This window comes from Lepidochelys kempii, chromosome 9 (genome assembly GCF_965140265.1).
Source record: "Lepidochelys kempii isolate rLepKem1 chromosome 9, rLepKem1.hap2, whole genome shotgun sequence".
In the NCBI taxonomy this organism is placed as follows: domain Eukaryota; kingdom Metazoa; phylum Chordata; order Testudines; family Cheloniidae; genus Lepidochelys; species Lepidochelys kempii.
In genome coordinates, this window is record NC_133264.1 from 5,326,205 (window position 1) to 5,338,654 (window position 12,450).

Genomic DNA, 12,450 nt, shown 5'->3' on the forward strand with positions numbered 1-12,450 from the left:
CTCCGCTCCGCCAGCCGCCCCACGAACTCCTTCGCTCAGCTGCGCTCCGCTCCGCCAGCCGCCCCACGAACTCCTTCACTCAGCTCCACGGCCCACAAGCAGCTCCTGCCATCCACACACTGCTCCGTGTCGAACTGCTTCACCAGCCCTCCCGCAAACTGCTCCACAATATATCTTCAGGCTCCCCCACTACTTAACACAACACTCAGTGATTTCAGCTCTTAGGTGAATTCAGCTTATAGTAGGGGAGCCCCAGTGCTGGGGCACTGTCAGCCCAAAGTGAGCTCAGCAGCCTATAACTAGACTTCTAATGAAATCAAAATTAGCTCTGATATTCCACAGTGGAGAGAGGAGGAAGTGCAATCAGCATGTAAGGCCCTCACCAAGGGGCCCATGCCACCAAGTATTAATACTTGTCCCCAGCCTCTCTCCATTCACACCGTTTTGGAACCCATGACCCTTGCCTAGCGAGTGCTACTTAGATGATGGTGAATCCCTCCATCGTAACAAAAGGCCACGTACAGTTCCAAGCACAGTTCCCATAATCAGGGTAATAACAATTTATTCTTCCTGCCCCAATAACAGAGACACTGGGGATCCCACAGCAGCCAAAGTGACCATTTGGGCAGCTATGGTCTCATTCTAGGCGTGGTGGGTGTGCCTATGCAAATGAGATCTGCCCCTGAAGTTCTTTTCCACAACTTGCCACACCTCACCACCAGATGTCAGGGTGGAGCTCATCCTGACACTGCTTACATGTAAGTGGCATCCGGATGTCAGGCTCCGCAGAGAGGTTAGAATCAAATGGCTCGTGGGGAGTGGGCTCTCTCTCCATTCTCTGGTACACTAGCAGGGTTGGGGGTGAATGGAAGTTCATCCAAACGCTGTGCAGCTAAAGAGGAAGCTTCAGTCTTCAGCAGCGTCGATCTGACATTTCTCGCTAGCTCTTTATCAGCTAAAATGCAGATATATCTTTTTAAATAAAAATCATAACCCTCTGGAAACTATTTTTTTCATAACTCATGAGAGAGTCATTCCTCAGCTGTTCCTAAGCACTGGTAATTAAGACAACCTGCTGAACCATTTCAAGTGGTCACATGATAGATGGCCCTTGACTCGCAGCCTAAGCTGCAGCAAACAGAATGTAAGTTAAATAGGAATGTAAGTTAAATAGTTATGTAGCTGCAAGATGGGCCTGGGCAGTGGGGAAGCTACCAAGAGCTGTTGCAAAGATGCCAGCGTTGAAGTGCTTCCAAGCTCATCTGGTCTTCATCACTTGGAGATGCCTTACTCAATGTTCAACTGCACGTTACTGGGTTCAGCGGTGTTTACTTACCCAGCCGGGGAGAAAAATTGTCTTCACTACAGAAATTACTGGGTGAAGTCCTGTGGCTTGTGCTGTGTAGGGGGCGTCTCACTGGCTGATCATGGTGGGACCTTTGGGTCTTAGTGTCTATTAAATGAGTGGTTTAGGAAGAAATCTAACTTGACATGATACAGGATTGGCTAGAGACCTCACTGGAAGCTCTTCCACACCAAGTCAGTCTCCTCGTTGATGCCTTTGGTGCCCTGAGCCCTTTCCTATGAGCAGAGTGCCAATTGTGAATACCGTGCACCACGCTGGCTGAGCAGCTGAGCAGACTGGTGCATCTCCAGCCATGCCTTGTGTTAACGGAGTCTTTCTTTGGCTTTTAATAGGTTGAGGCTGAAGACCAAGTCTTGGCAACTTTCTGTGGCAGGGAGACGACAGACACAGAGCAGGCCCCCGGGCAGCAGGTGGTCTTGTCTCCAAGTTCTTACATGGGCCTCACGTTCAGATCCGACTTCTCCAATGAGGAGCGCTTCACTGGCTTTGACGCCCATTACACAGCAGTGGGTAAGTAGCTCCTTTGCAGTGAAGTAGCAGGTACACTATGATACTGCTACAAACCTATAGCCCCTTAGGACTCCAAGGCTCTGAGGATGATGCAGAACTTCATGGCTCGAGAGGGCTAGAGTTCAGATCCTTCCGCTCCAAACGCACAGGCCCCTGCTTCTTGAACAAAGAGAATTTCCATCAGCTGTTAGCAGTGCAGGGCCTATGGTCACTGTGGAAAGTGCTGAGTATTAGCAGAGCCGGGGGTGACTTCCACTGAAGCTCAAGCAATCCCAAAGGAGTGCTTGGCAAATTGAGACATTTTCAGGGGGGTGCAGAAGGATGTGTGATGCCCACTGCCATGACATGTTGGCACACAGCAGAGGCTGCCCAAACTGCAGTCTGCAGGGCACTTGCTGGTGGCATGTGGAGAGTTGGCTGGGCACATGGTGCTGGTTTCTCTTCCCTGTTCCCAGCCACTGAATTGCATCAAAGACCGTTAAAGACACTCACATTTTTCCTAGTGTTGCTTTCAATGAGAACACTTTCTGTAGAGATGTTACGGCATTGTGAATGGCAGGTGAAGTGGTCTGGGAGTTTGCCAATGAGAGGAGAGGTGTCCAGGAGACAATCTCTGTATTAAGATGTGGTGCGCACTATGAACAAGCTTGAGATCCCCTGCTGGACAGCATGCCAGTCCTCTCTCCTCCCACCCTGGCTTTCCATCATTCTCTTTTATTTATCCTCTTCTGATTTAGTCTTGACCCCTGCAGTGGCAAAGTCTGTTGCGTGCACCATGGGCTGGGTAATAACATGAGAGGACTTCATGTTTCTAAACCTAAACTGGCTCTTTATTAGGAGAACTATTTACAGAGATGCTCCAACTGCAGCTAGCATTCCAGCCATGTGCACACAGACTGACTTGCTGGTGTCTCTTTCTAACTCTTCCCCCACTGCAACCTCTACTCCTCCCTCCAAGTTCCAGGCAGGTTGCCACAGAGTAACTGCAGATTGTCAGGTCAGTGTCTGTCACTCCCCAAAGTGCCCCCAGATTCTGGGAATCGGGGCTTCAGGCTGATATACCAGCCCAGCTCCTACACTCCAAGACTGGCCCAGCATCACCTTTCCCTCTCATACTCAAAGGAATCCCCAGTGAGATTATCCTTCCCTCAGCCCTCAATTTTGGGGACCAGGCTTCAGACCCCTTAATCTACCCTTGCATCTCAGCTGCCATTTTGGTGAGGTGGAGAGGACTTTTAAGGGAAACCGTTCCATCTACCATTTATTGCTGCTTTGAGGGATTCTTACACCAGGGTGACATCATGCAGTTACTCCAGAATGATGCCAGTGTAGCTGAGAGCAGAATCTGGCCCTAAGTGTTTAGAAGGCAACACAAAGTGATCTGAGCACTGGGAGACGGAGGGAACAGACTAAGCATGACCCTTGTAACGCACAGAAAACACAGCCCTAGGGCCCCGGTCCCAGCAGTAGAATTCCTGCCCTGCGGGGGCACTCCATTGATAGACAGTGAGTTGCTATTGCAAACAAAACCCTCGCTTGCTGCTGGACAGTTGGGTGTGTCAGGCTGTAGGATCATAACTCTACGCCCCCCACCCCCTACGCGGTGGGGCAGGTGTACCGATTGCCATGGCAGGCCAGCTCCTCCTTTTCTCACACCAGTCAGCCCCGTGTTAACCCATCATGGGATGGTCAGATGTGAGCTTTTGCTTCAGCCCATTACGGATGAGCCATGAAATATGGACCAAAACTTCGTCGCCATTTGGTCCGAGTGCATCCTAGCTCCTCCTTGTTGCCTGTGTCTAAACGCCCCCTCGGGAGCAGTGCCGGGAGGAGTGTGGGGGTGCTCCTGTCTTGATGCCTGTCTTTCTAAGGCTCTGCTCAACTCTTGCTCCCCTGCAGATGTGGACGAGTGCCTGGAAAAGAGCGATGAGGAGCTGGCCTGCGACCACAACTGCCACAATTACATCGGGGGGTACTACTGCTCCTGCCGATTTGGCTACATCCTGCACTCTGACAACAGGACCTGCAAAGGTACGGCCCAGCTCCGGGCTCTGCCAGAGACATCAGGCAGCTGGGACAGATCATGCCGCGCTCTCTGCCACACTTGGATCCTTAGGGCAAATCTGCCCTCCCTGGCCTGTGTCTGCTTTCCCTGCCCACCCCCCAGCTGGGGCTTGGGGAGCACGCTGGCCATGCACTCTCTGCTCAGAGTGCCCAAGTGGGTGCGGTCAGCCAGTGTGGCCGGTTCACCTCTGCTCTTGGCTTGTGCGACACCAAAATAAAGACTGACCTTGGCCCAAAGAATGCATTAGGACTGGCCGGTGCAGATTCCTGCACTGGAAGGTCTCAGCATGCTTGTTCTGAGCACATCTGTAAGGGGGCTCCCTGCACCCGAGCAGCCTGTGGGGGGCTATGGCAGGGAAGGGCCAGTGGATCCACAATGACACAGATCCACCAGCCAATCCCCCCGGGCATGGGTGAGGGTCGGAGCAGCGATGGGGGCTGTAACAGCTGAGCAGCCTGGGGATGGAGATGTCCTTCCCCGGATCCCAGTGGATCTCCCCTGCGGCCAGCACTTGTCCTCTCAGCAGCGTTGGGCCCGATTCCCCTCTGGCTCATACCAGCATAACTTCACTGGCATCGGTGGCCCCACTCCTGGTGGGTGCGGGTGTGCGTGAGATCAGGATCCGGTCCAGAGGTTCCCTGTCAGCTCAGTCAGGTGGAGGTGTTCTGAGGGGAGATTGCCCAGGGCTAGGAATAGAAGACAACGCTGGGACAGCAGGCCAGATTTTAACCCTGGGCTCCTTCCGGGACCCAGGGTCTAGCCCGGAGAGGCCGGTTGCTCAGGGTTCCCGTGTGCCTTTCAGTGGAGTGCAGCAGCAACCTCTTCACCCAGAGAAGTGGGGTGATCACCAGCGCCGACTTCCCCAGCCCCTATCCCAAGAGCTCCGACTGCCTGTACCGCATCGAGTTGGAGGAAGGCTTCCTCATCAGCCTGCAGTTCGAAGACAGCTTCGACATTGAGGACCACCCGGAGGTGTCCTGCCCCTACGATTACATCAAGGTGAGCTGGCTGGGCTGGCCCCAGCTCTGGGAGATCTCTGGGCATGACTCCCCCCACGTTACCTCAACTCCTAGCTCATCAGACCACCCGCAACCCAGGCCCAAGTGAGTACAGCCAGTGGGAGCAGAGCCTGCTTACAGCAGGGCTGAATATTTACCGCAGCTCCGCTCCGGACAGCTCCAGCTGAATTTAAGCCCTGCCTGCAAAACTAAAAGCCCACCACTGAAGATTTGCTCAGGTTTTACTCAGGCAAACTTCCTCATGCCATTCCGAGTACGAACAGAGCCCCAGCTCACCCCCTATTTGCAGCACCCCCTGCTAGTCCAGCACTGGTGCCCTCCTCGCACCCCTTGCTTTGCCAGTGCACCCCATTCCTGAGCTATCACGTAGCACCATGGCTGGGTCAGTCCTGAGCATCTCATGGCGATCCCAGCTTGTGTGTGACCTTGAGAAGCCTTTGAGATTTGGGCAAACATTCATTGGAGACCAGTGAGAGGTGCCCCTCCTTGTCCCCCTCCCCCAAAGCCTTTCACAGAGGGTCTAAGACATATTTATATTGGCAAGGCCTCAGGGCATAGAGAGACCCACGCGCCAGCCTCAGGGTGTAGTGAGCCCCCAGTGGATCCTAACTCTCTGCACCATCTCCTCTTGTTGCTCTGGCAGATTAAAGCTGGTCGGAAGGAGTTTGGCCCTTTCTGTGGGGAAAAATCCCCAGGACGTCTTGAAACCCAAAGCAATAGCGTTCAGATCCTGTTCCACAGCGACAGCTCAGGAGAGAACCAAGGGTGGAAGTTATCCTACACAGCAATCGGTAACTGCTCTGGCTTCTTCCCTTCACCGTGCACAGGGGGCTGGACCCTGCACATAGACACCAAGGCTCCACCTGGTCTAGAATCCTGTCTCTGACGATGGCCAAGGCCAGAGACTTCAGGCAAGAGATGGGATAGATCTTGCATAAGTAATTTAACTGAGCAATCCTGTTCTTTGGACGGGGACTTCTTCCTGAGCATGGCTGTGCCCTCAAACATGGGGACAGGGATCTCCCATGATCCTCACTAGTCAAGGTCACTGCACATGCTACTGCTATTCAGACAAGCATCACCCCCTCTTTTTTGGACCTTACCAAGCTCTTTATTTACCTCACTAACATCCTGCGGCAGCGAGTTCCACAGGTTAACGCTGCAGGCTAAATGGGCTGCCTTTTTAGTTTCACAGCGTGCCCTCCCTTAATAATGCTGCTCTGTGCCATTGCCACAGCGGTCCTGAGCCAGGCCTGGGTAACAGTTTGAAGCCTGTGTGCAGCCTGCCCGGCAGCGCAGCCCGGACTGGCACGCAGGAGCCTGCTGGCCTGTAGGTGTAACCCGTCCACATTCCGCGCAGCACTCTGTCCCCCAGGCCCGCAGAAACAGGTGGCGGCAGCCTGGGCTAATACAGCTAGGTAGTGGTCTGAGCTTAGGAGAGGCTTATGCTTTTGGATCCAGAGGTTCCCAGGGTCAGTTTCTGCTACTGGCACCCCACCCAGGGGCGCAGCCTTGCACGGGGTGGCCCCCTGGGGGACCTGACCTTGGGTGTGTCTCTGAGGGGTTGTAAAGGCAGCAGCTCTGCTAGGCTAGTGGCGGGGAAGTGTTTGCTGGGCAGCGCCAAAGCCTGTCTCGCTGCACAGCTCCCGCTGGGGAATTCCCTGCTCCCTCCACTCCGGGACTCAGGCTTTCTCCAACACCAGCTCTTCCCCAGCCTTCACCCCCAACCCTAACCCTCCTCTTCTGCACGGTGCTGCCCAGGAGAGGTCACTGAGACCATCCTAATCAGTGCTTGTGTCACGCCACCCCACAGCTGGGTTCCTTGCTTCCCCCATTGGCTTGCCCTGACCTCCCAGCTGGATGGATCAGTCACAGCCTGGTGCCCGGTGGGCCAGTCACATTGCCGGCACAGCACAGCACGCCAGCTCACCCCGGGCATCAGCTTAGCTACAGGGGCGACCTCACTGACCGACCGACCTCGCTATCAAATATTTTTGCCACTTGGAAACCACCTTGATGTACCTGCCACTCACAGCAGCAGTGCCAGGCCTGGGGCCACTGGGAGGAACAGGATGTCTATGCTAAGTGTGCAGTCATCAGTCCTCGTTTCATCCAAAATACACAGCTATGTTCGAAAATAGCCAGGCCAGTAAGCAGGCAAGACACCTCGGGGGGGATTCCAAAGGCAACCCCATAGGAAGCAACAGTCTCTGTGCCCCCCGTGACATGCCCCTCTGCCTGCATGTCTGGCCCAGTGAGAATTGGTGGGAACTATTGCCCTAATAAACAGCTGTGGGCCCTGGAATTCGGAGCAGCCTCCATTGGTTGGGGCGCCACCCTCACACACCCTCGCCAGTCGGTCAGCATGGTCTTTCTTTGTTCCCCTCTCCCCCCTCAAAGGGAACCCGTGCCCACTGGTGCAGCCGCCAATCAACGGGAAAATCGAGCCCTCGCAGGCCAAGTACACTTTTAAGGACCAGGTGGTCATCAGCTGCAACACCGGCTACAACGTGCTAAAGGTACCAGAGCCACTGGCTTTGATGTGAGCGTTCGGGGCGCTGGGCCAGATTCTCTCCTCTCCTCCACCAGAGGAAACCTGGGGCCACTGGAGGGCACTCCACCTGTCTGGCATTCGAGCCAGAGGCATGTCCGTATTTAAGGACGCCTACAATGTTCTATGGTAATGAGCCGAAGCACAGGAGGTCAGGCTAGATGATCGGATGGTCCCTTCAGCCCTAAACGCTCTGAAACTATCCCGGGATGGGCGTCGCTGCCAAAGGAGGCTGCAGCCGTGCTCTGGAGAAATTAATCAAACAAAAGCCCATCCAACTCTCCCGGCGCAAGAACTATCCACAAGGGCCCGATACACTTAGAGCCACAAACTAGCCACTAAAGAAGTGGGAGGAGAGAGAATACAGCATGTCCCCCAACCACCAGCTAAACCTCTCGCCCACGCCAGCAAACTAACTACTTGCAAATAAGCCAGACGCGAGGCTTGGCGTCTCCCCAAGAGACGGAGGCACCTGGGGTGCTGCTCTGTCTGTGATTTCCTGCTACGCTCTCCCAAGCCAAGCAGGGCTGGTCCTTTGGTAGGTGACCTTCACGGAGTAGCTGGTAACTGAAGAAAATGCTGATGAATCAGTAGGTGGAGCTCTTACCTCTGAATCAGTACTGAGCCATCCTCGGCTCTACCTACCCCATCCCTGAGGCTTCATAAAATGACCTCTCTCTTTATATAATCCATCTCTAGCATCACTCCTATGTCCCAGTACACTAATACCCTATGATAGGCTGCTCCATCCTCCTGGCTAGGTTCTAATACTGCGCCCACTGCCGTCATATTTGGAAAGAAACACATTTGTTTTCTAATTTTCTTTCAAACTCAATAAACGGAGGGGTTCTCTCCGAAACTCTCTTTGTTACTGGCTTGCCCAGTGAGCAACGTCTCTTTACGGTGGATAGCTGGCCCGGTCAGGCCATTGGGAAGATGAGTCTTTGCAGTGGGAGGGGGAGGTCCTTTGGCTGCATGGATAATGGTTTTCGCTTGTCCCTTCTGCCCAGGATAACATGGAGAGTGACTCCTTCCAGATCGAGTGTCTGAAGGACGGAACATGGAGCAACAAGATCCCCATCTGCAAAAGTAAGAAACCCTCCCCCCGACCACTGAACGCTATATAGAACTACTATGCCAGGCTCACAGAGTGCAATCCGCTGCTCAGAGGCACCTCACCAGCCAGGGTGGCTATTAATTATACCTCTGCAAAACCCGGTTGGCTCTTTCTCCTAAACGGAACAGGGTTTGTGCCCAATGCCACAGGTCGGCTGTTTATTTTTTTCCTTGAGTGACTTACTAATGTAATTGGATTTCCAAGCTGTTTGACCTTCTCACGTCTCAGACAGCCAAGCAAGCCCTAGCCTGGCTCATCTGAGAAAATCTTCAGCCAGTCATTAAGGGCCTGATCCAATGCCCGTTGACATCTGTGGGAAGGCTCCAGTTAACTTTGCTGGGAGCTGGATCAAGCCCAAAAGCTACTAGCAATGGGTGGGGGGGATATGGAAAGGTTCAGGTACCGATTAAGACCTTCTCAGAACTTCTTTCATCCACAAAATCTGGGTCAAGCTCTCAGCAGACAGTCTTTATTGTGATCATTCCGCTCCTTCACTTCTACTCACAGCTGCAGGGAGCCAGCTGCTGAGTTCTGGTGTGAATCTGGACTTGTCCAAGTCTGGGGGATGTCTGGAGCTGGGCGGATGGATGTGGTTACTCTGCCCATTATAGACATAAGGACAGTTTGTAAAATCTGAATACAGATCTGAATTTCTTGCCAGTTTTGGGGGTGTCCAAAACCAGGGCTTTGGTGTGGTCCTGTCTCTACCCAGAACGAGACAATGCAGAGACAAATCAAACAAATTAGAAAAGTTGGCCAAATATTTTTTGCAAACCTCAAAAAGAAAAAGTTCCCTTTGAAAGAATGTGTGAAGCCTCAGACCACGTCTACGCTACAGACTTTGGTCGACACAAGTTGCGTCGGTGTACAGTGCCGAAGTTAGTACATCGCCTGTGCACATGCATCCTGGCTGCTTGCACACAAGGGAGAGCTGGTAAGGTGCTCACCAAGCTGGGGTCAGCGCCGTTCAAGGAAGTAGTTTTACTTCATCACCATCGTGGGGCGCTTATGTCAGCCAGAGACAAATTTGAGTGGAGACTCTTGCACAAATAGGTCTGCGCAAGGCGACTTATGTCAACCTAACTTTGCAGTGTAGACCAGGCCTCAGATCACTTCTGTGTCTTCTGACCCAGTTCCCCTGTCTCTGAAATCAAGCTAATGAAATGCACTATTTACACCTTCATCACAATCAATTTTTTCCTGCAAACCACTGACTTCTTTTCTCCAGCATGCACAGCTATGGCTCTCATCACTAATGTCTGCCTTTTGAATTAGCTTCCTGGTGTCCATGTCAGGAATGTATAGATTGCTTAAACCCAAATGTCCCTGCTCTCATGTCATCCACAGTTGGATCTTACAGAACAGGAATAGCTGCATCCCAGGGTTTGAGAACGCTGGGTGGTACCAGGCTGGCAGTCCAGGCTCACTCTTGTGCTGCAGTTGAAGCTAGAAAGGAACGGTAACGTTCCTCCGAATGATCAGCTGTGTGAAATGTTCAAGATTAAAAAATTAATGCCAGGGTAAGGAGCCTTTGACCTCAAGGTCATCGGTTCTGATCCAGCCCAGGTCAGAAGTAACCGAAAGGCATTATCATCTGACAGTGGCCAGTGTTAAATGAACTGGCAGAGTCCACCCCAGTGGCATACAGTGGCACATTTAGGCAGGCGCGCAGTTCTACACTTGTATGCAAAATGGTGTCCTCCATGCAGCACGACCTTGCACCTACGGCGCACGCGAGGTTATGCTATGCGGAGAACGCCATTTTCTTCTAGCATCCTCTGTGCACACTTGGGGAGCAGACAGGAGTGCACAGCCAGTCCTGGGGCATGCGTTGCACAGGCAGAGGGCACACCACTGGTCCACCCAGTTCCTAGCAGAGAAGTGTGTGCATTAAGAAAAACACCACCCCAATAGGCAGTAGCTAGCACCCTAATGTTGGCAGTGTCAGCGTGGAGAGTGAACTCCCCTCTGTCCCCTCTAGGTGGTCTGTCAGGGGCCTGGTCCCCCTGCAGCTCCCCTTTGGGGTGCACCAGGGTCACGTCCTCTCTTGGGCTCTCATCGTCCAGGTCGTGGATGTTAACATCACCGGCCCAAAGATGGAAACCCAGCCCTCCGGCTGAGCTCCTCTGGAGTTCACCCCCACCGAGGTTACAGGCAGAGAGAAAAAATGAAACAAACAAGTCCCAGACGAGCCCCCAGCCTCTCTTCCTTCAGGCAGTCTTGGGCTAGCCACAGTCTATCTCAATGTCCTCTGCGCGGCCACCAGAAAGGGTCTTGAGGTGATTGTTTATAGCCTGGCTCTCCTCTCATGGGGCCTGGACAGTCTGTGGTTATGGGAGCAGCCCCTGCCTTCCATCAGGCCTCTCCTTGGGAGCTGGAGACTTGAGGTCTGTCCTCGCCCCAGAGTAGCCTCCTGCTGAGCTCTCACACCACTCCTGACAGGCCATGCAGGTATGGCCGGGCAGGGCGGGGTGAGCCCATAACCACTTCACCATCCCTTCCAGTCTGATACAGGGTTTGCACACCCCATCACACCGGCCTGGTCAGCGTGGAGGCACATGGGGCAGTGTGAGGGAAGCATGCACCAAGCTGGAGTTGATCTGTGACAAAGGGAGGACTTCAGCCTCCAGGGCAGTACATTCAGAACCGTCCAGTTTAACGCCTCTACGAAAACGAAGTACCGGTCCTCAAACACTGACAGTTTCCTGTATGCTCCAATGCATTGAACTTGCTGCCACCTATCCCAGAGCAGAGCAGAGGGAAGGGTGGGGGAAGTCAGCCGGTCTCCCTCACTTGGCAACGACCACCCAGGACGTCTCGAAGAGTTCTGTAAAAGGAGATAAGGGGTTACTTTTCCTGCCATTGCACAATGTTCTACTCACACTGAGAGCAATGGCAGCCTGGCCTGAAAACCTTGTGGGACTCTTTGAACCTTGACCCTTAGCCCCTATCACCATCTATCGACCAAGCACACACTTGAGGAGAGAACATAAGAATGGCCACACTGGGTCAGACCAAAGGTCCATCTAGCCCAGTATCCTGTCTGCCGACATTGGCCAGTGCCAGGTGCCCCAGAGGCAATGAACAGAACAGGGAATCATCAAGTGATCCATCCCCTGTCGTCCATTTCCAGCTTCTGGCGAACAGAGGCTAGGGACACCATCCCTGCCCATCCTGGCTAATAGCCATTGATGGACGTATCATCCATGAATTTATCTAGTTCTTTTTTGAACCCTGTTATAGTCTTGGCCTTCAAAACATCCTCTGGCAAAGAGTTCCACAGGTTGACTGTGCATTGTGTGAAGAAACACTCTGGTGGCTGACCAGAGGACCGAGGTAGGTTTTGTTGGTTATGGATGGAGGAGCTTCAGAAGGCTCTGGGAAGTTGTGCAGCTCAAAGAAGGCCCCTGCATTTTGAAGGTTGACCTGAGCTTTTTTGCTTCAAAATCACAGTTGCAATCTCGTGGGTGTGGACTCTGTCCTAAGCTTTCCAGTACATCCAGCCTGTGACTAGGCTGGGCGTGCTGGGATGATTTAGTTGGGGATTGGTCCTGCTTTGAGCAGGGGGTTGGACTAGATGACCTCCTGAGGTCCCTTCCAACCCTGATATTCTATGATTCTATGATTTCCACTTCTGATCCCATACAAGCCCAGGAAGCTCATTCCCAGCCTTTGAACTTTGGTGGACCTCGGACCTGGATCCCAATTCAATCTTTGGAGTCTTGGGACCCATTCAGCTGATAAATCCAAACACCCATGTGAAATAATGGATCCAAATCCTGTGGCTTGGACCCTTCTGTAGCCGTGAGGAAACATTGCCTG

At 53.1% G+C, this 12,450-nt stretch overlaps 1 protein-coding gene across 4 annotated transcripts in view; it reads left to right on the forward strand.

The window, feature by feature from the left end:
• MASP1 (MBL associated serine protease 1) overlaps positions 1-12,450 on the forward strand; it is a 73,255-nt gene that overhangs the window by 19,545 nt on the left and 41,260 nt on the right. For all 4 annotated transcript variants that reach the window (XM_073359067.1, XM_073359065.1, XM_073359064.1 and 1 more), the window contains exons 3-8: positions 1,699-1,876; positions 3,776-3,907; positions 4,744-4,940; positions 5,604-5,751; positions 7,361-7,479; positions 8,522-8,600. In XM_073359067.1, the coding sequence (XP_073215168.1) occupies positions 1,699-1,876; positions 3,776-3,907; positions 4,744-4,940; positions 5,604-5,751; positions 7,361-7,479; positions 8,522-8,600 (853 nt within the window). The remainder of the gene's footprint in view (positions 1-1,698; positions 1,877-3,775; positions 3,908-4,743; positions 4,941-5,603; positions 5,752-7,360; positions 7,480-8,521; positions 8,601-12,450) is intronic.